The 26,305-nt window shown below is 48.1% G+C and overlaps 3 protein-coding genes and 1 pseudogene across 3 annotated transcripts; all 4 read left to right on the top strand.

Moving 5' to 3' along the window:
• The first annotated feature begins 3,987 nt into the window (after positions 1–3,987).
• On the top strand, positions 3,988–6,877 carry LOC136523692 (uncharacterized). The gene is made up of 5 exons (XM_066517291.1): positions 3,988–4,161; positions 4,869–5,102; positions 5,255–5,602; positions 6,055–6,520; positions 6,561–6,877. The coding sequence occupies exons 1-5, from the start codon at positions 3,988–3,990 to the stop codon at positions 6,875–6,877; spliced, it is 1,539 nt and encodes a 512-aa protein (XP_066373388.1).
• A 2,378-nt stretch (positions 6,878–9,255) lies between these two features.
• Positions 9,256–12,279, top strand: LOC136523693 (uncharacterized; annotated as a pseudogene).
• A 1,256-nt stretch (positions 12,280–13,535) lies between these two features.
• On the top strand, positions 13,536–14,386 carry LOC136523694 (uncharacterized). Its single transcript, XM_066517293.1, has 2 exons — positions 13,536–13,955; positions 14,099–14,386. Exons 1-2 carry the CDS (start codon positions 13,536–13,538, stop codon positions 14,384–14,386), a joined length of 708 nt encoding a protein of 235 aa, XP_066373390.1.
• Positions 14,387–15,348: 962 nt separating this feature from the next.
• On the top strand, positions 15,349–16,684 carry LOC136521385 (12-oxophytodienoate reductase 1-like). The gene is made up of 2 exons (XM_066515122.1): positions 15,349–15,820; positions 15,921–16,684. Exons 1-2 carry the CDS (start codon positions 15,469–15,471, stop codon positions 16,682–16,684), a joined length of 1,116 nt encoding a protein of 371 aa, XP_066371219.1. The 5' UTR covers positions 15,349–15,468.
• Positions 16,685–26,305: the final 9,621 nt, after the last annotated feature.

Genomic DNA, 26,305 nt, shown 5'->3' on the forward strand with positions numbered 1-26,305 from the left:
CCCCACCGTTGCAGTCGCCAGGGCATGGGGAGGCTTTTCCCCACCTCAATTGGATGCCTGAGCCATTGCGGGAGCTCGCCGGTGAGCACGTCGCTGGTGGGAGCGCGTCGTGGAAGAAACAGAGGAGAAGGGGCGAGTTGAGCAGCGCAGCCCTGCACCCGGTGCACATGAGCCGAGCCGAGGGGAAATGGCAATGGACTCGGTCCACCATGGACCCTGCTTTGGGTCCATGGACCGTGAACTTGGGTCCACCGTGAGCCGCGCTCACGCCCACAGCCAGGAAACGAAGCCCAGTAAGAGCCCAACTGTGCCACGTGGCAGCGCCACGTGGCAACGCCACAGCACGCCACATGTCCGGGTCAGCCCGGCCCAGACTGGCCCAAATCCAGCCCTGTCCAAGCCCAGTTTAAACCTGACCCGTATTGACCGTTGACCGATCAACGTTGACCGTTGACCTGGCCCCACATGTTAGTGACACGGACACTCTGGACCCACATGTCAGACGCTGACGTCATGCTGACATCAGCTGGGCCCCCCACCTGTCAGTACCAGAACTGGGACGATGATGTCATGCTGACATCATCATGCCACGTGGACCAGTCACAGCGTGACACATGTCAGTCCAGGATTAATTCCGCCTTTTTCATTTTTAGAAATGGATTTAATCTTCGAAAATTCATAACTAATTCATACGACCTCAGAAAAATACGAAACTAGGACCAAAATTCATCTAAAATCAAGCTCTACGCAATGAACCCATGTTTGAGTGCATTCGGCTCTTTTGAATTTCCATTGCTCTTTGTGCTATTCTATAGACATCGCTAACGCGACTATAATGCGAACGATGCAGACTCGGAGGAAAACCTGACGGACGAGGACCATGAGTACCGTGAGGAGAACGGAGACGACTACACTAAAGGTGCCACATCCCACCAAATCTCGTAGCACCTATTACGCATGGCTAAAATAGAAATGCTAGTGCTTTACTTTATTGTCGTGATCACACTATGGTAGGACTTGCATGGTAGAAAGCTTTCTTGATGGCCTTTACCTTGACGCAACATTATCCCTGCTCACCCTGCTGTTAGGCTAGTCACACGCTTGCTCTTATATTTCATTGCTTATTACTTCTACTACGCTTGCACTACATTGATGCGTGGTGGGAACTGGTGTTATCTGGACCATGGGGAGAGTGCTACGTGTGTGACTTGGGTGCGTGGAGGGTGAGGGTTGTGTCGACCAAGTTGGAGTATACGACAAGCCTGGGGCAAGTCTTGCCATGGGGTGCTACCTGGGCACCCCTGGAATGGATACCTGTGGTGGGTAAAATGGTATATGAGGTGGACCTGGGTGTGAACCTATGACGGGTGGAGCCCGGGATGGAGGTGCTGTGGTGGCACGATAAATGGAAACCCTGATGGAGACATTCTGGCTTGGTCATCCCTAAGGACTTACTAGTACATAGATTCACCGGGAAGCCTTACGTACCACTCACCCTATATGGTGTGGGACGGCCGAACTACTTGGTAGGATATTGCCACTACTGCTAGGTTGATAGTGGACAGTGTAAGGAGGTACGGGGCGCGAAGGATTTCCCCCACACCCTTCCGAGACTTCATGGAGACCTTGTGAACCTGGCTCATGACTCATAGTTTCAGCCGCCCCAGACTAGACTTGGGGTGTACCAGGGCTGAATGGTAGAGTGGCATTATCCTAGGCTAGCAAGCGGCTAGAATCAACCCAGTTGACGACGGTCAGCGAGGAAGGCGGATCTTGTGGTTATGTAAAACCTCTGTAGAGTGTCTGGTTGATCGGTCGATACATGTGCCGACTCGTCGGCTATGGACCTTTCCTGGGTTTCGGTTAAACTAGATAGAGAGATGAGTCCTTCTCTTCTTCCCCTGGGAGTGAGTGTTCGGTCGTAGCCAGGGGCTACGGGCCTTGAGACAGTGCCGAGAAGGAGTTGGCCTGTCGACTGAGCGATGGTATGGTGATGGTGTGGAGATGATGGTATATCGATCCCTGGATCAAAACCTAGCTCTGGAAAGAGAATGGGGTGGAGTGTGTGTGGGAATGGTGTTAAAACTTGACAAACTATTATTAATTACTTGATATGTTAATGCATAGGAAACCCCAGCTTTTTAGGTTCCTTTGACAATGTCCAACTTGCATCCAATTTCCACAAAGCAATGCTCATAGGGATGGGAGTGGCCAGTACAAATCGTACTGATAAATTTTGGCACACAGGTTCTGCTGAGGAGTATAGCTCCGAGGAGTTTGATGGATAAGGGGTTCGTTCCTATGCTCGAGTTTGGCGATCTTATCTTTAAGCTGTTCTGAATGAATGCTACTTTTGATTCCGCCAATGCGGCGATGTAATAAATTACGTAATTCCGCACTATTTGTATTCTGATGTTATCGTTGTATGGATGTGATATTCGACTGGAATTTAGGTAATATGATCTACAATGGTCTTATTACACTTCGACGCTGTGGATTTTCCTTCGCGGAAATCGGGGTCGTTTCAGCTGCCACCCGGCGCAGCTGGCTCTGCCCCGCCTCCCACGGCCCCTTCCTCGCCGCCCTCCTCCCGCCCCGCCACTGTAGGCCATTTGCATCACGTCGTCGCGGCCCACTGAGAGAGAGAGCAGGGGAGGGAGCACGCGCACGCCGGCCTACGGGCACGACCGCCGGAGCGTGGCTCGTCGGCGCAGGGTGGGGACGTGGCCGCTGAGCACGTAGGGCCATGACGCTCCGTCGGAGGCGCGAGGCCGGAGCGCGGGCGCCAGGGCGTGGACGTTGGAGGCAGGGGCGCGGCGCCGAAGCGGGCCGCCGGAGGTGCGGGCGTCGGAGGCGCAGCCGCCCGCGACGGCGTGATGCGCGACGGCGGGTGCGGGAGGCGGAGAGGGTGGCGGGGACAGGAAACAGAAAAAAGAGAAAGGGAGAGAGAGGAAGAAGAAAGCAGTAGGGGCAAGAATGTCATTTCACTGCTGTTCTCTCTCCTCAACCGTCTGCAACCTGTCCGCGGTGTCCTATGGCCTAATTTCACCGAACCAGAGTGTCTTCTGGCAAACTGCTCAAAACAAGGGTGTTCGTCAGTAAATGACCATCACTTTGGATGTCCGCCAGACAATTATCCCTTTTTTATATATAAAAAGGCAATTTCTGGTTAATTGTTGAAGTAGCCATAGGATGGTGAGTCATACATGACCCATTTTCTTTGATTTCTACATGTTCGCTGCTGCAGGCATATAGATTAGATTCTAGGATGTCATTGTGGTATGTGTACTAAATAGGTCTAGCTAACTAATTGTTATTTCACTGATCACTGGATGGAATACTTCACTTTCGAATTATCCGGATTCTTGAATTTACAGTATGAGACGATTGTTCGCACAGGCGCAACTAGAGATCACTGTTTTCCTTTTGATGTGTGAGAAACCAAACCAGAAATATACCTCAAGATTGTAGTGTATTATTCCATAACCATTCTTTTGTTCAAACATCTCATCTCACAATTACAAAGGATTATGCTCATTTGATCAATATATTTGTCCACTTGATTGTGTATAGGTGACTGCTGGCAAGAAGACTTATTTTGCCTACTTGAGATGAGCAAATAGCAAGTGAGATGGTTGTCTTCCGAATTATACAGAGACCAGAGAGAAGTAGCGCAGATGAGTTGACTCATTTGATCTATATTTGCATGCTATACACAGTACAGTCACATAAAGAAAGTGTGAATTAGATATTACATTTCAGTAGTACATGAATAGATGGAAGTTATCAGTTGTTAATATGCTTAGAGATTCTAACTTGGTTTTGCTTAATCAACATTTTATTTTGGGCATCCTATTAGTCACAACATGCAATTTCTAATTATCCAACTCCTGACACCAGACGTCCAGACAGCGGGCGGCGACGCCATCAGATAGTGGCACCAGTGTGCGCCGAGCACGTACAAGGCGTCGCCGGAGGCCCGCAGACATGAAGGATTCTACGGGCTCAGCGGCCGCAGTCGCGTTGGAGGCAGCAATGATTGCTGGCGATGCTTGCGGCAAGGTGCAGGCCGCGAGCGCACAATCGTCGGAGGCCTCATTCGTGCTTTGTGCGGTCTACCTCGAGGAGGTGCGGGGCCAGGCCACGTTGGCGGAGGCAGAGGTACTTACGGGAGGAAAATTTGGTGCAGTCTCGCTGCATCCACGCATAGTGCAGACCCCACGGTCATGGAAGCCACGTGTCCCCGTCGCATCGTGATGGCAACGATGCCCGAGTAATCTGCCGATCCGCGTGATCCCGCAACGTCCGTCATTTGTTCACCGCTGAAGTTTGGTTTCCAACGCCGCTCATCTGACCATTGGTGATCAATTCCTGGACACGTGGCTTCCATCGCTGTGGGGTCTGCACCATGCGTGGGTGCAGCCAGACTGCACCAAGTTTTCTAATTACGGCGTCATGCTCCCATGCATACCAACCTGGATGCGTTCTCTTATGGCTTTGCCGTGCACCACGCCTGCCCCTGCTGCAAGGCGCATCGTCCTGTCGCATGAGAATTGACCTAAGGTCTGGAGTTCGATTGGAGCAAAAGTTTCCCATTGATGAACTCAACGGTCTGGTATTCGCTGCCATCTCGAAGTGGGTAAAAAGCAGAGGATCTTTAGAGAACTGGATACGCCCCTATATTTTACGGAAAATGGTGTTCTTGCCCTTACGCAGAAGTCTAATTGTGATTTTACCCTTGTTTTCTCAACTTTGTGATTTTGCCCTTGCTATTTTGAATTGAATCATCCGTTTGCCCCTGGTTTGGATGCCGTCAGATGGTCATGGAATAAATGAATTAAAAAAATTCAAAATCTGAAAAAACAAAGGCCAAAAGACCAAATTGCCCCTTATCCTTATATTCAGCCTCCCTAAGGAAATTGTGCCTTTCTCACGGGCCGGCTGCATCGACCCGGGCGTCGGGGGCATCCGGCGGCGGCGGCGTTGGCAGCGCACAGCGCGCGGTGCGGCAACGGCTCCCGGCGGCGGGGCTCGTCGCGCGCGGGGCGGCGGCGGGGCTCGTCACGCGCGGGGCGGCGGCGGGGCTCGGCACGTGGCGCGCGGTGTTGGGGGCTTCGGGCGTGTGGCCGCGGCGCAGCTCCTCCTCCCTCCTTCCCGCTCCCCCCGGCGTGGCTCATCCTCCCTCCTTCCCGCTCCCCCCTGGCACGTCTCCTCCTCCCTCCGCCACACTCCGGCGGCGCGGCTCGCGTGTTAGGGTTTGAGGAGTACCGGCGACGGCGCGATTACTGGCGGCGGCGCAGCTCATCCTCACTCCGCCCCGCTCCTCCCTAGGCTCGCGCGCCGTAGTGGCTGGGGAGCCACGTGGCCTGCGGCGGGCTCTGCCCCGACCCCTCCCCCCGGCTCGCGCCCGCTGCGGCGCGGCTGGGGGCCTCGGCCGCCGTCCCGTCCCCCGCCCCACAGGGTCGCCGCCGTACCGCAGGCGTCGGCGCCGGCGGCGGCCGCCCCCGCTGCGACGGACGAGGTCAGGACGCTCTGGATCGGGGACCTGCAGTACTGGATGGACGAGAACTACGTCTTCGGACGCTTCGCGAACACTAGGGAGGTATGTCACCCGATCTGATTGATGCTGGCGGTGGATGCGTGTGATTTCGATTGTTGCTCTTCACGGAATATATGATGCGCCCGCGCCCTTTGCTGGCGGTGGAGGCTAAGTTAGTTTGTAGTGATTCTAGAACCTATTGTAATGATCAAGCTCTGGGCTATATTTGTGATTGAATCGTTAATTTTAAATTTTGTTTCATGAATTGTTAGCATGATCTGGCGATAGTTGTATATCTCGTAAAATAACTTAAAATTGTTGTTTTCTGTTTTTTTTTGCTGCCTATTTCTTCTACCCAAGGGTAATAATGTTTAGCAGCCATTGAGCCATGTTTGTTTTTACCAAGACTATTTATATGCTTCAGTTTGAGTTTCCTGATTGGTGTTTATAGATGTATGCTGCCCATGCATTCATGATTTTCTGACCCTTTACTTCATATTTACATGATTTTTCAGGTTCAAAATGTGAAGCTCATCCGTGACAAGAATTCAGGACAGCTTCAGGGCTATGGTTTTGTTGAATTTACAAGCCGTGCAGCTGCAGAGCGAGTTCTTCAGACATACAATGGACAGATGATGCCAAATGTTGAGTTGACATTTCGGCTGAACTGGGCTAGTGCTGGTGAAAAGCGTGATGATACTCCTGACTATACTATTTTCGTTGGAGATTTTGCTGCAGATGTTACAGATTACTTGTTACAAGAGACATTCAGGGTTCATTATCCCTCGGTGAAGGGTGCAAAAGTTGTGACTGATAAATTGACAACGCGCACAAAGGGATATGGGTTCGTGAAATTTGGTGATCCTACAGAGCAAGCTCGTGCAATGACTGAAATGAATGGAATGCCTTGTTCTTCCAGGCCTATGCGTATTGGTCGACCAGCAAGTAGGAAAAATACAGGAGGTGTTGTTCAAGAGAGAGGTAAGCATGGCCAGTCTCATGTCCTAATGATTCTTGTTAGCTTCTACATGTTTGCTGATTGATGCAATTGAGGATACATTTAACTTGTTATGTCGTGCTGGTGCTGCCTACGGCCCGGAGCCGTCGCCCTCCCGCGCCCGCGCACGCGCCAACGCGCGAGGAGCCACCACGGGGCCGACCTGCCGGCTCGTGCGCGCGCACGTAGGTGCCAGACTGGCACTCGCGTACGCTTGCTCTTCCCCGCATCACCGCAAGGATGGCCACGGCGGCGCCTTGCTTCATGGCTCGTCGGGAATGGCCGACGACTTCCTGTCTTGCTCTGACAGCTTGCCCTTGGAGCGTTCCGCACGGCTATAGGTACAGCCTCCTGGTCTTCCTGCGGAGACAGATTGCGACACCGCTGCTGTCTCGTGTAGGGACGACCATTGTTCCACCGGCAATGCCGATGCAGCGATCAGTATCAGCATGGTAGTGTTGCCTATAATGGATTTTGGTGATGAAAACAGAAGCAAACGGGGCTCTGATATGGAAGCAACTTGTATAGCGGTTACCTTTATTGAAAAAACATGTACTGTATGACATTCCTATGTGGTAAGGTACTAAGGTTATCAGTGCATGCATCTACTTATACAGTTTGTTAACCGATGTTCTACATGCATTCTTATACATTGAAGATTTTTGGTCCCACACAAAAGATTATATCGAAATATTTCAAATAATTGCAAGTTGTGCCAAATATGTTTGACCAAATTTAATCAATTGTCAGCATACAATAAAAAAGTCTAATTCCAAATCAGGGTAAAATCACAATTATGCATAACAAACAGGGGCAAAATCGTATGGGCATTCATGTCCTTTTGTACAAAGTTTAACACCGTTAGGGGTGGATGACGGAGCAGGGGCAAACTGGTGCTTCGTGAATGGCACAGTAGGGGTAAATTCACAAAGTCAAAAAAATAGGGGCAAAATCACAATTTTGATACAAAACAAGGGTACTAACGCAAGAGCCCCTATATTTTAACATGGGTACATACGTATATTATTGTTGTGACACTATATTTAGATAACAGTGCAACACATGCTCGTACTTACAATATCGTGGCATTGTATTTCCTGTTGTAATGCACGGGTATTTTTTGCTAGTAATCCTTATTGCTCTAATCATACACCTTTGGGTTAACCTGAAAGTAAAGTGCAAGAGAGAGGTCCTATCTATATACAGGTTCGTTCCACATGAATAATTTGCTCATATGACGATTTTGGATCGGACACACACGTGCACTCATGCACATAATCTCGTGTAACATATGCACACTAGTTGTAAACAATTACGGCAAGGACATGGGAAACTTAGAGTAATTCTAAGGTTTATACACCGACCTCAAGTAAAAAGCGAACTGTACTGTATCTACAGTGTCATCTACGGCCGGGCTGTGTTGTGATGTTAGGCTGACCATACACATGTTGGACCGGGTTTGTGTTCTGATGGGCTAACCATATGTATGCATTAATACATGTAGAGCATTGCGTGTAATAATAGATAAAACATACATTTGCAGCAAATAGTTTAGTCTCTACAGCCTGCTGGTGGAAGATAACACACACATGCGGCTTGGAAAGACTATGAGCCGAACGACCTAGCACCTTGTTCTTGCCCTTTTGGCCTTGCTCTCTACTTCAACTTTTTGTGAGGAAAATATCTTTGATGTTATATGGCATACCCCTTTTATGTATGACCCTAATTCTGTTGCTCCTTTAATAAGAATGCACAGGGCACGACAGTGCCACCACCTTGGGTGATCTAGATTTGTTTTGCTCCAGAGCGGTCAACTCCTCTTCTTTTCATCCGAAGGATCCGTATTTATCTTGTGGGAGTCCGTGGCGTGAAGTTGAAGACAAATTTGAGTTATTTGACGGTCGAGTTGTTGGATTCAATGGAGGTAGCACTGTTTGGCACAATGTTAAATTCCTGCCAAATATGTCTAGTTTTTTACGATTCGGTTGTGGGACCTTCCACGTTAAAAATATTTGGGGTTGTTGGTGATATGGACCCAGAGTACGTACCTCACCACCCTGATATAAGCCCACTACCATCGGGGTGGGCCGAGGCCGGTGAAGATGAGGCCTACCTGAGCTAGGGTATGACACCAGATGTGGCGACCAAAGAACACAGCGTAGGAAGCCTGGGCACCGATTTCATCAAGCTAAATAGCCATTTTGTTATTATTTTTTTTATAACTAACTAGAAAACACATCTGTAAACCGATCGCTGTCTATGTAATCACTTGGACTGAATGAGTTTAGTTAGTGCGTCTGTAAGTTGAGATGCTAGATAGCAGTAATGCCAGGTTGTACACCGACCATGCCCCATTCTTTGCGTAGGTTCAGGTCAGCTCCTCACCTCCTATTGTTTGCTTGTACAGACGCTGGTCAGTGTAGTTAGAGAACACAACGGTACCCCTTGCACGGCGAATGCCCCACCACCGTACTCCTGCGCCAGGGACCACACCGCGAACCCCTGCGGCGTCACATCAAGAGCCTTGCCGCCTGGCTTCCTTCACGAGGACCGCGCGCCTGACGACGAGAAATCACAGCTACAGATAAAAACATCGTGCGCAACGCTGGGTGCTAATAAAATTTGTGAGTGGTAGCAGTGGAAACGGGGGCCGGATGGTTGGGGGTACCCTCCATCCTCGGGGCGCATCTCCACCCAAACGAGCCGGCTGTCGCCAGCGATGGCGAACCCCTCAGCGGTCCTCACGGCGGCGGAGGCGACAGCGGCGCTGATTGGCGACTCCCAGGACCCGTACGGCGCGGTCGACTTCCTGGTGCCGCCCAAGGCGGCGCGGGGGTGCATCGCCGCCGGCCAGGGGCGGTGCTAGGGGTATTCCCCTGTATGCCACGGAATACCCAAGATTTTGGAAACAAACATACATACATATAGGTATAACTTGTACAGTTGCTAGATGTTGCAAATCTGGCCCAAAGCCCAACAAAAAGCAGCAACTATCAGCCCACCAAAGTAAAAAAAAAGCTCGCATCGTTTCCTGGCTGCAGGCTGCCGCTCCCAACTCGCATCGCACCAATCTCGTGGAGTCATGGAGGCGCGCAGAGAGCAGGGGCACGGCGGCACCTCGGCGGCTCGGCGCCTCCGCCTCTGCCGTCGGCCCGTCGCCCCTTCCCTAGTTCCCCTTGCCCTGCGGCTGCGGCGCTGCGCGAGCGGTCCGGTCGAGCGACGAGCGCGACCTGCGCTCCTGCGCCCAGGCGCCTAGCCCTAGCGGCCTAGCATCCCAGCTCCGGAGAGGCGGGCAGGCGGCGACCGGAGGGCGGCGGCGAGCCCGGCGCTCCGGCATCCCGCGACGACCACGGTTCGGTTCGGCTTCGGCTCCGGAACCGTTGAAGTTGAAGCAAGGTGAGCACAGTAGCACAACAGTGTCAGATCCATTCTTCAGAGTTAAAATTTAGGATTTCGTTTTCTATTTTTTTTGCATTGGATTCTTCATTCTTGTATCATAGATGAAGAAGAAGGGTGCTAGCATATTTGCATTGTTGGAGAAAGCTACAAAGGCAAAGAAAACAACTTCCACATCCACACCAAATCCTCCTCCTGTTGAGGTTGAGAGCCTGTCCCCTGCTGAGAGCAATCCGCAGCTAGCAATTGTGGAAGCACAGGATGATGGTGAAGCAAATGATGAAGCTCGAGCTCCCCAGTCGGACACGGACATAGTTCCCCCAACTCCAATTGTAGAAGATTATGCAACTGATGAAGAGGGTGAGGTCGGAGCAGATTTGGAAGCACTTGAGCATGATCCCGGGAAGCGGATACCCATCTCAAGGTATGATGTTAATGACCAGGATAGAGTTAGAAGGAGGTACATTGAGTTGGGGCCATGTCAACCTAAGAACCATGATTTTCCATCTAGAGATATAAGTGGTCATCCACGTCGCTTTTGTTGTATTTGGTTTAAGGAATATCCTTGGCTTGAGTATAGTGTAGAAAAAGATGCTGCTTTCTGCTTGGTCTGCTATTTGTTTAAGGATAGAACAAAATGCCCCGGTGGAGATACATTTGTGAATGGTGGGTGGCGAAATTGGAACCTTAAATCAAGATTGAAAAAACACATGGAAGCTATCAATAGTGCTCATAATGAAGCTCAAGAAAAATATGATAGGTTCACTACACCTACAACATCAATTCGAGAATCCATTGCTTCAAACACCACACGGTACAAAGCACTGTATAAGCTCCATTTGACATGGACACTCAAGTGCTTGAGGTTTCTGTTGCACCAAGGCTTGGCATTTAGAGGGCATGATGAAAGTGAAGAGTCACTAAACAAAGGAAATTTCCTTGGGCTTTTAAACTGGCTAGCAGGAAAATTGTAGTGGAGCATATGCTTATGAAGTACAATTTGACTTTTGCAATGGTTCGTGGGCAAGGATACGATGGAGCTAGCAATATGAGAGGTAATGCTAATGGGCTGAAGAAACTAATTATGGATGAGTCTCCTTATGCTTATTATGTTCATTGCTTTGCTCATCGGCTACAATTAACTCTTGTTGATGTTGCTAAGGAGAGTGGGGATTGCACTTGGTTTTTTGGACAGCTTGCTATCTTGTTAAATGTTCTTGGCAATTCATGTAAAAAGATGAGAATGATTCGAATAGCTCAAGCTAAGGAACTAATTGATGCATTGGACTTGGAGGAAGTAGAAACCCGGAGGGGTTTCAATCAAGAAATGGGTTTGGGGAGGCCATGTGATACTCGTTGGGGCTCTCACTATAAAACTGTGAATCATGTTATCTCTATGTATCCTGCAATAAGGCGTGTTCTGATCAATATTGGAAAAGATGATACTACAGCAGAGGCCCAAGCAGCTATGACTATGTTGACATCATTTCGGTCATTTGAGTTTGTATTCATGGCACACTTGATGTAAGAAATATTTGGTTATACCGAGGACTTGAGTAGAGCTTTGCAAAACCAAGATCAAGATATTGTCAATGCTATGGAGCTTGTTGATCTTACAAAGTTTCATTTGCAGTGCTTGCGGGAAGATAGTGGATGGACTGGTTTTCTTGAAAAAGTGACTTCTTTTTGTATAAAGCACAAGATCAAAGTTGCTGATATGGAGGGTCCTTATTATCTTGTTGGGAGACCTAAAAGAGGGTTTTATAATGGCGCAATAAATTATCATCGCTACCATGTTGATATGTTTGTGAGTATCATTGATAGGCAACTTCGAGAGCTGAACGATAGATTTAATGAGGTAAACACATAACTACTTTCTTGCATGGCAGCTTTTAGTCCACTTGATTTATTTGCTGCTTATGATCAAGAGAAGTTGGTTAGACTTGCTACAAAGTTTTATCCTAAGGATTTCACAACTGATGAATTGTCAAAACTTCCATATCAGCTCACTATTTACATTTCTCATGTGCGTAGAGATGAAAGGTTTAAAAATTTAAAGAACCTATGTGAGCTTTCAGTTATGCTTGTTAGCACAAAAAGATATGAGCAATATTATGTTGTCTACAAGCTTCTTAAGTTGGTGCTAATTCTTCCCGTAGCCACTGCCAGTGTTGAAAGAGTGTTTTCTACGATGAATTATGTGAAGAACAAGCAAATGAATAAAATGGGTGATGAATATTTGAACAATTACTTGGTCACATTTATTGAGAGGGAATTCTTCAGTCAAGTGAAAGATGATGATATTATTAATCAATTCCAAAAAGGGGACCGTAGAGTTATATTTTAGTAGTTTTGATATTTTGTAATCTTTCTTAATTATTAGAGACAATGGCACTATGCCCCTATATTCAGAGGTTGTACTTTGCTTATTACTATTGCACATTTATATCGAAATTTTTTATGTACGCGGAATACCCAGCTATGAAATCCTGGCTCCGCCACTACCGCCGGCAGGTCGCGATCGAGCGGGCGGCAGGTTAGGGGAGCGGATGAGGGAGAGGCTCAGAGACGCCGGGACAGGGACTAGGAGAGTGGGAGTGCTTGCTGCTTGGCAGAGCGATGCAAGTCAGTGTGTTGACTGGTCAAAGTCAAATGCTCTTTTATACCGCCTCAGAATGATTTTTTATTTAAAATAACTAATATTTAATAGCAAGTGTCCAATTAAATTTTTAGAAAATAGCCACCTGCAAAAAATAATAGTGTGGCAAATGAAAATTATCAAATGACATGACTAATAAGACAGTCTCAGTGAGAATTTTATGGCTCTGTTTCTAAGACTCCCTGGTATTGAAAACAATGTAAACAAGTTTCATCTCTCATGAAACTCATTTCATTCCATGAAACTATATATTTTCATCTCTCTCTCTTTTTAAACAATGCCACATCAGCTTATTTAATATCTATGAAACTCACATTGAGACTGACCTAATACACACAATAGTGTTTGGTTCTATGAACAATTTCCACGTGTGAGGTTGTGCCACGCTATTTTATTTGATGCAACTTATAGGCAAATCATATCGTTTTGCTTGGCGTGCGTGACCGATAGATGATTCAGACTATTTTGTTATTTTATGTAGTGTGACTGATATATGAGGCATGCCATTTTGGTTGGCATGACTGAGAAGTGTCAAAGACTAAATTTTTTCTTGTTGATGCAAAACAAAAGACCTATGACCTTCAAAAATCTTGTAATTTTTAAGTAGTTGTAAAAAAGAAGCATATTTTGCTTGAGCGGGCACCGTAGTTTTTTTGGGGTTAATTGATCTATGCCATTATAATTTCTTCGTTTCTGAAGAACGTCATTACTATTCGTCTATTTGGAAGCATGCCATTATAATTCTTCGTTTCCCACAAAAATGACACTGAATACGTATGGACACAGTCTGGGCCCAGCTGCAGGCGTATACGAAGACGTATACTTCATCTCCCCTGTCACTGACACGCGGGCCCCACATGTCATCTTCTTCCTCCTCTTCTTCGAATCTCTCTCTCCATCCCGAGCGCCAGGTCGTAGCGGGTCGCTGCCTCCGCGGGTCGCCCATGGCGATGGCCGGTGCCACCGCCGTGGGTCGCTGCCTCCTCCTCTCCCGCCCGTCCCCTTTCTGGCTCCGCCTCCTCCGCGCCGCCCTCTCCACCGCCGCCCCCACCCTCGGCCCCACCTCCACTCCTGCTCCCCCTCCGCGGCACGAGCTCCTCCTCGAGCGCCTCCGTCTCCGCCACCTCAAGGACGCCTCGTCCCCTGGCGTCCCGAGGCCCGCCTCGAGGGCCGCGGAGCGAAACTCGCAGCAGGCGAAGGGGAAGAGGGTCGAGGCCGCCGAGAGCTTTGAGGACCTCGGCCTCGGGGAGGAGGTGATGGCCGCGCTCGGGGAGATGGGCATCTCCAAGCCGCGAGCAGCAGCAGCAGCACAAGCCCTCCTTGCTCCAGCGCCTCCACCAAGCACCGCCGCCGCCATTGCTGGGGTCGACCCGAGCTCGTCGATCTCCTCGCACAAGCCATCTTACGCCCTTCCGCTGCTTCCATCGGCTTCGCAAGCGCTCCCTCTCCGGCTCTATCTCTCACGGCAGCCCGCCATTATACGCCATTATACGGCCACGGCGAGCAGCAGCAGCAGCACGCCGAGCAGCGCCGCGGGCGAGCATCAGCAGCGGCCTGGGCTGGGGGTGGGGAAGGGGCCGTGCCTGCTGGAGCTCACGGGGACGGGGATGGGACCGTGCCTGCCGTATCCATGGAGGAGGAGGTCCGCCGGACGCCGGCCATGGAGGAGGAGGCGCCCGCCGCCGGGGAAGGCCAGCAGCAGCGGCACGCGGGGTCACGACAGCGGCTCGTCGGCTCGCCCGCAAGCCCGCAGCCGCCGCCGCCGGCAGCGCCCGCCGTGGCCGCGTCGGGATAGAGAGAGAGAGAGCCAAAGAGAGAGATGAGGAAGAGGAAGATGACATGTGGGGCCCGTGTGTCAGTGACAGGGAGATGAAGTATACGTCTTCGTATACGCCTGCAGCTGGGCCCAAGCTGTGTCCATACGTATTCAGTGGCATTTTTGTGGGAAACGAAGAATTATAATGGCATGCTTCCAAATAGACGAATAGTAATGGCGTTCTTCAGAAACGAAGAAATTATAATGGCATAGATCCAATTAACCGTAGTTTTTTTAGTTTAAAATTTTGTTTTTTCCACAAGTTTCCGGTTAAGCTACATGGTATCCGTCCTGGTTTAAATTAAGCCAACGGTGGATCATGTGTATGTTGGTGTGATCTTTGGGAAGTCCAATCTTGCGTCTAGCTTTTAGAGCTCCCATGTAAGCCCATCGTTTGAATACAAGATTTTCCAAGCGGTAGTAATAGAAAACAAATGGGATTTCAAATCCTCAAGAATAGAGAACGGCAGTTAAGTGTGGGTAGTGAACGCGCGTTAGAACCCCGTAGTCAACGAAAATCAAGTAGAGGAAACCCTTGGCCAAGCATGCATATATATGCCGTCCACTTCATGCAACCTATATTCAGCGCCCACAGGTTTGACCAATGGCGTGTTGAAAGCTCCCATACTACACACACTGTAATTGATGTGCTAGGCCTGCCTCGACAATCAGCGCGCGCGGTGCATGAGAAAGGTAAAACTAAAGCGATGTAACTCTGTCACGGCTGATGTTTTTGCACGACGGAGACTGCCTGTGTGACGGAGAGAGTGACGCACGGCGTGGGAGGAACAACGGATACGGATGAAAACGAGATGGCCGGAAGACGGAAAAAAAAACACACACACACCAGGCGCACCGCGGCACCTATAAGTACTCCTGGGCCTTCGCCTTCCCCTTGCACAAAGCAAGAGCTAGCTAGCAGAGAGCATCCTCTCAAAAAGAAAAAAAAAGCTAGCAGAGAGCAAGATCCTGTTACTCGCAACTGAAGCACACGCAAATCTAGTAAACGCTGCTTAGCTTGCCTGTGTGTTCGGTCGCATAGATACAGCACTTAATTTAAGATGGTGTGCGAGTCGGCAAACGAGACGATGCCGCTGCTGACGCCCTACAAGATGGGCCATCTGGAGCTCTCCCACCGTGTTGTGCTCGCGCCGCTGACGCGGTGCCGCTCCTATGGCAACGTGCCGCAGCCGCACGCCGCCGTGTACTACTCGCAGCGCGCCACCAAGGGCGGCCTGCTCATCGCGGAGGCCACGGGGGTGTCGGCCACCGCGCAGGGGTGGTATCCGGAGACTCCTGGCATCTGGACGCAGGAGCAGGTCGAGGCGTGGAAGCCCATCGTCGACGCCGTCCACCGCAAGGGCGCCTTCTTCTTCTGCCAGATTTGGCACGTCGGCAGGGCTTCCACCAATGGTACCTCGTGTGGCAGACTATTTTTCGAGAACATGTTTTACTATCAACTCAGTCGATGATGTTGTAGCTGATTCTTTATTTGTGTGCCACCCTGCGGCAGAGATGCAGCCTGACGGGCAGGCGCCCATCTCCAGCACGGACAAGCAGATCTCTCCCGACGCCGAGTTTGGCGTAGTGTACTCCAAGCCGCGGCGTTTACGGACTGAGGAGATCCCGGGCATCGTCCACGATTTTAGGCGTGCGGCACGAAACGCCATCGAGGCGGGGTTCGATGGTGTGGAGATCCACGGCGCGCATGGGTACCTCCTGGAGCAGTTCATGAAGGATGGCACCAACGACCGTGATGACGAGTACGGTGGCAGCCTTGAGAACCGGTGCCGCTTCGCGGTGGAGGTGATCGATGCTGTCGTCCACGAAGTGGGCGCGCACCGCGTGGGCGTTAGGCTGTCTCCGTTCGTTGACTACCTGGAGTGCGCCGACTCTAACCCGGTGGCGCTCGGTGAATATATGGTGCAGCAGCTGAATAGGCACGAGGGGCTACTCTATTGCCATATGGTGGAGCCACGGATGGCCAATGTTGACGGCCGCAGGCAAATCCCTCATAGGCTTCTACCGTTTCGGCAAGCCTTCAACGGCACGTTCATCGCTGCAGGCGGGTACGATCGGGAGGAAGGCAACAAGGTGGTCGATGACCATTACACTGATCTCGTTGCCTACGGGAGACTCTTTTTGGCCAATCCAGACCTGCCTAGAAGGTTTGAGTTGGGTGCACCCATGAATGAGTACAACCGGGCAACTTTTATCACTCAGGATCCTGTCATTGGCTATACGGACTACCCATTCTATGAGGACAACCATGTTTGATTATGTAGCTCATCGATTCGATGGCGTGATTGATAACTAGCAGAGTATACCTCCTGCCCCGTCGCCTACAGCTGAAAGCACAACGCCATTAGATCCTAAAATATTCACTCTCATGAGGTCAAACCCATGCCCTTAATTTCACAGCTTTAATTATTTCGCTGATACATGTATGTGAAGTTGTGAACTCATCCCCTATGTATAATTAAAAGGGTTGCAATACCCTATACAAGTTTTTCCAAGGCAATAAAATAAAGCAATATGGGAATAATTTAAATACTATTTGGCTTATCAGGCTTGCAGCCATAACCGTAGTTATAAAAAAAAACCATCTTACCGTTACTAATTATATTGAAGGCTCACGAGACATGCTAGAAACAAAATCTAAAAGCTTTAAACATCATTGATAATAATAGACAATATATCTATTTTCTTTTTACAGAATAATTGGTCACCACTGACATCAGAGTATCTCCGGCGATAATACCTCTAAATCTGGGGCCCTACATGTCTAAGTAGGGGCTTTTCCTGCTTTCTGGACAATGATTTCGAGGTTTAACTCCAGCAACAACAACCCCAAGATCTGAGCCTACAAACATTTTGTTAATATACACCGACATGTTAAAAGGTTATTATTTGGTTTTGGTAATTGAGTGACAACCTAGGTGGACTAATATGTGGTTAAGTGATTTACACAGAAGATTTGTTCACAAGAACACTTGTGTGAGCAACTCATACCATAGAGGTGAAATAGCTTGGATATGTTGCATAGCTCACGCATGTGATGATGGAGCTTATTGCATATGAGACATGACATGGAGTCACGTGACTAAGGTGGAAAAAATCAAGACACGACTTGGCTTGATGGACCGTTTGCAAGAGTCAAGGGCAAGTCATGGACTTGGCGCCGATGGACCGAGGCAACGGTGAAGAGCAAGTGAGGTCAAGATCAATGAACCAATACGGTAACATGATGATATGAAGTGAATCATATCATTTGTGATTATGTTGGTGCATGTGTTGCACCAACATCGAAGGAGATGAAATGGAATGCGCAAGGCAAAGTTATAACCTATAGGGCATTTAATTTCACCGGTCATAGGTGTGTAGAGAAGTTTATGACCGGGTTTAGAATAGATGGCTGTACTATCAAGAGGGATAAACTTGTTTGCATATCGGTCATCTAGTGCCATTCAAGTGATCTAACTTTCCATCGTTGCTAGGATCGAGTGGCGTGGTGAATTGAGTGACTAATCATTTGAAGAACATTTATGAAAAGCTAACACACATGCACAAAATGGTGATCACTTAGTGGTGTTGACACATTTGCATAGGAGAAGTTATTAGTATTGAAACGGATCAAGTTGGAGAGGAAAAGGAGAAGAAAAGGGCTAGTTATGGTTGTCCGAGGGTCCGAAGTTGCAACCTAACTCGTAGCCAAATCGCAGCCATTATAGAGGGTGGCACCGCCCTTTCTGATGGCCAAAAAGTGGGCAACGCCATCCTAGGGCGGTGCCAGATAACAGTAACAACACCCTTTCGTATTTTGGGCATAACTTCTAGCTCCGAACTCCGATTTCGATGAACTAGGACTTTTCCAAAAGCTAACGAATAACTCTACAGCCTTGAAGTGATGGATTTCAATTTGGAGAAAGTTTTGGTCACTGGACTGTCCGGTGACCATAGCGGTGTGGCGCCGCCACTTCTTTCCAGAGAGGGGGGAACTTGGTCGGGGGCACCGCCACCCTATGTCCGGTGCCAAATCAGCCAACGACTATTTCAAAGTAGCCGTTGCAATTCGACTATTAGGGCATCGCCACCCTATGTCCGGTGCCCGCACGTTGCTGTCCGGTGCCTGCGCAGAAATATGTTCTAAGGCTCCAACGACTTTATTTGGCTTGGGGGCTATAGATAGAGGTGGAGCTTGAGCTTGGCTGAGGTTGAGCACCTTGGGGATGTGTTGCCCTTGTGTGTACTTGGTTTGAGAAGCCTCTAACTCACTTGTGCTTGCGAGAAGTGTGAATCTAGTGCAATTAAGTGATTCTAGTGCGTTGCATTGTGAGATTACATCGAGTGGCACTAGGTGATCGAGTTGTAAGCCGGTGTTGCTTCTTGAAGGTTGCCGCCTCCTAGATGGCTTGGTGGTGGTCTCCGTCGAAGCATGCAAGGAAGATTGTGCGGTGCTCCAGATAGTGGCGGAGGACGGAAAAAATAAGGTGTGGCGAAAATCGATAACATGGATATCAAAGATTTCTCAGTATACAAATACGGAACTCTAAAACTAACCGACACTAACTTTCAGTCATCGCTCGCGCCAGCCATGACGGGCTTCACCAGCACCGCGCGATGGCTGGGGCGGGCGCCGGGCTTCACCGGCATCGCTCGCGGCGCGGCGAGCAGGAGGGCCTCGTCCGGTGCCCTCAGTGGTTGCGGCTTAGTCGGGGGCGCTCGTCATCGGTGGCGGCGGCGGGGTCCATGCGACGATGGCCTGTGGCGCGGGGAGCAGGGAGCATGCGACGATGGCCTGTGGCGCGGAGGCTTGGCTGTTGCGTTGCCATGACGGGGGAGGGGGGCACCGCCGCCCGCACCTCGTGCTCGGCCCGCCCGTGCGGGTGCGCCGCCACGCCGTTGTGCGCCATCCGATGGGGGAGGGGAGCACCGCCGCCCGCGCCCTGTGCTTGGCCCGGCCGCACGGGTGTGTCGCCGCGCCAGGGCGGGGGGGCTCCCACCGCCGGTTGCTGGTCGCACCGACGCGGCGGCCAACGGCGAGGGGCGGACAGCCAAAGTTTCGACCGGGTTGCTTCCTCCTGGCACCGATCTGAGCATCGGCCACCGGGTGTGCGGGTGAGAGGGAAGGAGGGAGAGGTGGCGGCGGCGCAACCGGAGGGCTAGGAGTCGCGAGGGACCTAGGGAGGCGCGCGCGACGGGGGACGAGATCGCCTGGGAGCTTATTGCCCGAGGGAGTTTCTTTTTTTTGGCGGATGGAGGACGTCAATTGTGTGATTTCCGCGATTTGCGTGACATCGCAACTTTCCTTCTGACTGCGATCGCGAGGAGGACGCACGGTATCGACGGACGGTAGGGAGGAGCGACCCCAAAAAAAGTCGCACAAAAAAATAGTCTTACTTTTGTTCTTTTTAGTTGTAGGAGATTGACTGTGTTGTTGCAGGGGACTGCTCATTTACTTGGTGTAGTGGTGAAAGTGTGCACTGTAAGGTTGTGTAGCTGATCAATGATTCCATCATCAATCATGCAAGCTTTTCTTGAGGGATCAATCATGCAAGCTTGGTAGATAAAAGGTGAGGAAAAACTACCTTGCTGCATTGAACATAAAGAAATTATAGGTTCAGCTGTTTGGGATGATACATTGAAATATTAGAAGAAGGATTTATGTTATACAGTGTGTGCATATGAATACACACTCAAATTTATTTAAGCAATCCCAGCTCATTAGTTAATTCCTTGGCATCTGGATGACTTTAAAGTTCAATGCACTTTTTGCGGTCACAGTTCTGTGATATGGGTTTCACTCTTCTTGACTCGAATCTGTCACTACCATAATATCTATTAGTTGCATTTGCTATGCAAACATATAAATATATTGGAGAAGGTTGTTTTTGCTTTAGTCATATTATTTAACATCAATTTGGAAATATCATTGCAATTTCTTGCCTATTTTCCATTTTGTGTGAATTAATTATGAAGTAAAAAATTATGCAAGATTGAGGCAGGGCACTTATTGTTAGTTTGACATCACCAAATGAATATCATGGTTGATTACATTGTAAATACATTTGTGATACATTCATTTCTTTTTTTTAGTTCAGTACACGTTTGGATAATTCCATTGGGTGCTAATGTACGAGGAAGACATTTCTTAGTATTTCAGTTATGACCTAGAAGCTTGCCCGTGCGTTGCTATGGGATAGCTAATATTTTATACTAAACACACATGATTCGCACGGATAAGATAATAATACTGTAAAAATTAAATATCAACGTTAAAGTGACATCTAATACAGTGTGCAGCTGCAAGTATCTAATTAGAGCTGACCTTCAACCCTCCTTAGGCCTATTTATTCTCTGTTTATTTTAGCTTTTCACTATCTACTGCAGATCTAAGGTATGTTTATCTGCAACAAACTGATTACATTTCTGAGACTTTACATAGTGGTTTAACTTGATTATCTTGCATGAAACTATAACCTGCAATTTGTTCTTAATAAAAGTAGTTAACTTGTTGCTGATCTCTAAATGTCAATGTTAGGATGAGCCCTTCAGAGTTCATTATACCATATGATCAACATATGGAGTCAGTAAAAAAACAATTATTCTATTGGGATGAGATTCAGGATGAGGTTTGAAGGGGAAGAGGCACTAGAGTTATTGGCCTTCTTCACTTTGTACCTTCATGTCACCTGGTCCGTCATTGTACCTGCTCATTATTTGTAGTTATCTATCCGTGATGTATTTTTATCTTTTCTTGTAGGTTTACTGGTACAACAGTTGGCTGTGAAAATCTTGACCCACTATGGCCTGATTCCTCTGTAAAAATCTTTGTACAACAGTTTGATGGATGGAGCTTTCAGGTCTGGAAATGCACAAGAAGCATTATCACTTTATCAGGAGATGACTCGCTTAGGTTTGTGCCCACATAAGTTCACCTACAGCATTATTGTGAGAGGCCTCTGTAACCGATGGAAAATGCAGGTAGCGGCCAGCTTTCTTGACGGAGTGAGGAAAGATGATGCTAATCTGAATGCAGCTGCCTTTAATGCACTGATTGATGAATACTGCATGAAGAACCATTGACTATCTCTGTAGGATTGGTTAATGCTGAGCTACTAGGTGAAGCAACTGGAGGCATGGTGATTTCAGCTGTTTACAATATGGTGCCCAATGTGATGAAGAAAGATGATCTATTAAAAAACTTGTTCACAAGGCATTTTATGGTTGTTTCCTTCTATGTCTTTCATGCTTTAATCAATTCATGTTTGATAAGATATCAAAAGTGCAGTCAGAGCAAGTATGTACCAATACTAACATGCTACAATTTCTAAATTAAAATAGTTTCCTTTCCTTTGTACGTAAAGCACATGATCATTTATAAGCATGATTCCTTCTCTTGGTTGTTTGACCCTTTCAAGCTCACCAATTTAGAAGGCATCAGAGTAAGTGGTATGTGATCCTAGAGTGGATAAGAATCCTTAGTAGTATCTGTATAGTATGAGCCTTTTACGGGTTCTTTTTTGCTTATGTGGGCTCCTATTACAGGATTATGTAGGGGATTGATCTGTCTTCTGTTGCTTCGGCTTTATGGACATTGCATATTCGGATATTCCTATTATCCATCTTCTATGAAGAAATCGCAAAAACAATAGACGTTTGACAATGTATTTCTTTATGGACATTGCATATTCGGATATTCCTATTATCCATCTTCTATGAATTAAATGTATTGTTTTCTTCTGGTATTTTAGTGTTTATAAATGTTACTTGTACCTACAGGTCAACTTAACTGCGAAATTTGGACAGGCAATGGACGTCGACCCGGAATTCAGAGCATTGGCTGCCATGTGCCGCCAGTTTCCAGCCCTACACTAATTGCAGCTAGGAAATGGAAGAGCTCGGAGTTTGTTTTTTCAAAGACCCGCTGCTGCTGGAACGAAGGAAGCACTTGGCATTCTCTTTGTAGGCCCTTCTTTGTTAAGGTTCTTAGTGTACTCGCTACGGTTCGATTGCGTTAAGTTCTGTATGCATTTTGCTGAGGAATCTGAGCTTGTTTGAGAACGGATGAACATTCAATTCATACAGAGTTAATGTCAAATATAGATTACTGCTTGAGCGATGCTCCCGTGGTCATTGTGGGACTGAAATTGTGTTTGATGGGACTGGAATTGATCGAGATGTACTTGCCTGAGTCAATTGTCGCTGTACTTGAGAGAAGTTCTTGTATGTTTCTTAGGTCTTATGAATTTTATTTATTTTTCCAAAAGCCACTAAATGTCTAAATTCAGGTTTAGGACAGGATTTGCAATTTGTGTTTCGAATACAAAAGGCCATGCACGTTAGCTTTTAGTCATACGCTAATCTCTTAGCATTGTCAAACAAACACCTTATGGCCTAATTGGTTGGCTGCTCGGTGTAGCCTGGCTCGTTCCAGGATCCAGGCTCGTGCTAGCCAGGCTCATCAGATGCAACAGGTATGTGTTTGGTTGCCGTTTCTACTCTAGCCAGGATATGGAGAGAAATTGTTTGGTTTGCCTGTGCGCCGCACCATCCCTCTCTATTCGGCGCTGCATGCCCATTGCTACGGCACGGGTGGTTAACCAAGCCGGCAAGAAACGCAGAATTTTCCGGAATGCGCCGAGCCAAGCCAGCGCACGCTCGTAGCACAGCATGGGACAGGCCCTGACGACGCTGCGGGCAACCAATCACGCGAGTCTTGCATGAAGGCAGCCTGGCTGAGGATGTTAGACCTAAAACAGGATATCTAGTCATAGAACTGCATGTCGAGGATGTTGGACCTAAAACAGGATATCTAGGCATAGAACTAGCCTATCTATTTGTTATTTAATAAAAATCATGAAACATCTACTGATCAGGCTACAAATTGATCATCAGGTGATTACAAGCTTCTCATGGAGCTTTGAAAGGAGTGGCAGGGGTTATCTGCCCCGCCACTACAAGGGAACATCACACATGCATCTTTTTAAGAAGAATAAGGGTGATAAATCTATGGTCACCTGAGAATATATATTTTTTTCTCAAAAGTAAGGGATATTAATAGTGGAGTTTATGAGCCTACGGTGCCGTGCTTCTAGTGACTGTTAATTTCATAAACTTTCTTTTTTGGATTAAATGTCAGTTTAATATCTTACAATATTGTTATCTTTTCTTGCGATCCATATGTTTTTAATATAAAAGTTTAGTTATCCCATAGCAATGTAAGGGCACGCCAGCTAATCCTACAGAAAGGAAACTCTCGGTGACTCTGAAGGCTCCAACAGCCAGCAGGCCAAGGATAAGGCCAGCCAATGAACCAAAAGGCCTATATATGTGATCAGTGGCATGTACGTGATATACTCCAAAAGCCACAGTGGGCCAATAGCCCAAGACTCCAAGAGAACGTAGTAGTAGTCACTGTTTTTCTTCCTGAGGCTGCCGGCTCAGACATTTAGGGGTAAAACTTTCTGGAAACTCAAGGTACGGCGAGCCTTGCCCTTGCCATAGAAGAGAGCTCCGCCTCTGGCTCCCGGAGAAGTGATTGTGAGGGGTATTATGCCCATCCCGTGGAAGCCACGAAGAACAACTCTAGTTGAGTCTGTCATTGAGGTACCATCACTTAGTTCGTGGGGTTCTTGCGGCGCTCAACGTATGGGCTTGGTGTGGTGCCAATTAGCCGCCGATCCACCAAGTGAACGATCGATACAACGGGGACTAGCGTGTTGGCAAGCACGTGAACCTCAAGGTAAAAATCACCGTGCCATCCTTGTCTTCCCGTTGGTTTGCATTCTCGTTACACAAGCTTATATTTACTTTCATTTATATTGTGCTTATGTAGTTTCTCTTGTAATTAGTTAGGTTGTATAACTTGCTAGTTACCTTCTTGCTTGTGTTGCATAGAAGTAGCTCCCTTGCGTAACTAATTTGGCTTGACTAGCCTTATTAGCTGCATTGCTTGGTTTGTGTAGCTAAGTAATTTGCGCTCTCTAATTCAGCATTAGTTGCCTTGTTATTGAGCATTGCTAGTGAGCTTAGTGTCCTGTTCGCTTGGCTGATAAGTTATGGCTGAAAGTACTGTTGGTTGATTTGTTGTGAGAGAAAAATACTGTTCGTTGGCTGAAAAAAGTACGACTTATAAGCTAAGCGAACAGGGCGTGGGTGGCTTTGTGCTTTTGCTTACTAGCATGTGTAGAAGCTTCCCCGTTGCTTGAAGTACTAGTTACATAGATTTGTGTGACCATGCTAATAGAATTGATTAGGTGAGCTCTAACTAGCCCGGTACCTTAGTTGCTTAATTAGGATCTTTGTAAGGTGCTTGAGAACTTAGAGGGTGTAGTCTTGGCTAGACCGATAGTTTTAATTCCGTATTTGTTTCGGTTAGCCGACGCGTTTAATTTTTAGAAAGGACTATTCATCCCCTCTAGTTCGCCATCTCGACTCTACACATATGAGACCGACTTACATTATTAGATCAAACAATTTTCTTTTCATCTTCTCTCTCTTTTTTCCTCTTCTCCATAGTTTTTTTGAGTGGATCCTCTTCTCCACAGTTGGTAGGTGAGCTTGGGAGGAATTGGCCCATGTGACCCATATGTAGTTGCAACATGGTGATTTAATACCATTTTGGAAGTTTAGTTAAGTGATATCCAACTTATCTATCCCTAATATATATAATAATAAAAAGGTAAATTTTTTTGTCTTTTTTTCGTCCAGCCCATTCAATTTGGTCCAACCATCCCGGTCCGCCTATTCCAATTTGGCCCAACTGTCCAGCCCACTCACTCTGTCTAGCCCACTCGCCTTCTACACTCGGCCGCACACCTCGCTCTCCTCTCCCCGCAGGGACAAATAACTTTTTACCATTATAACGGACGGCCACTCTCCAGTTCTCACCTTGGATGAAATTCCCATATTCTTTCACCAGCGTTGTTCGCTCCGAGATACACTTTTACCACTTTTGCACTCGTGGCGCTCCAGCACAGCTTGCCACGTCGGCCCTGAGTGCGCGAAGGGTGCAAAATGACCTCGCCTGCCCCTGCCCCCCCTCGTCTTAGCTATCCAGGGCCGGTCTCAGTTGACCCAGCCGGCCCATTTGCCCTGTCCCCTTCATCTCCCCCAGCGCTCTGCTCTGGACCTCGCCGTCGCCGCCCTCCGCCGCCGCATTCCATATTCCATCCCGCCGAAGCCGTCAGCTGAGAAAAGGGGGAAAAAGGTATGTCCCGTACGGACCAACACTCTCATTCCCCGTTTTGGGTTTGCACATTTACGATTCTAGGTTAGGGTTAGGGTTAGGGTTTTTGAGAATGATGATGGACTTGCTTTTCTTTCTTGGATAGTACATGTAGTCGGTGTTGAAGGCAGACGCAATGGACTGGCATTCGACTAGTGGTTGCCCTGTTTGGTAAGAACCCTAATTTTCCTAGTCGTTTTCTCTTCACTTTCATGGGACGGGACTGCGGATGCTGTGTAGTAGGTTGTCCCTAACATTGCATCTGTGTTTGTGCCAGGATTGATCCTGGTAATGCGTTTAGATTAGTTGTAAAGGTTTCTAAGTGGATTGCTGAGGATGAGTACGGGCTAGTGGCAATGGCTGAGCAGGAACACCAAATCTGGCTTGATAGGACTCAGCATTATTCTCTAGCTAAGTTTCATGACGAAATGGGTGGGAAGATAATCTGGGGACCTTCACAGACATTGGCAGTTTGGGTGGTTGAGCTTGACAGCCCATCTCAATGGAAAATAAGGAGGGATGAACATTTTTAGCAGCTTATACTGGCTAGATGGAATGAAAAGGAAGCTGTGCTTGTAGTGGATGTTGTCAATAAAGATGATCAATCTGTCAATGCTTGCTCTGATTTTAGGTTTGTCTCTGGTGTAACTTCTGCTGGCAGTGGTGGT

Source organism: Miscanthus floridulus, chromosome 18, assembly GCF_019320115.1.
Source record: "Miscanthus floridulus cultivar M001 chromosome 18, ASM1932011v1, whole genome shotgun sequence".
Lineage (NCBI taxonomy): Eukaryota > Viridiplantae > Streptophyta > Magnoliopsida > Poales > Poaceae > Miscanthus > Miscanthus floridulus.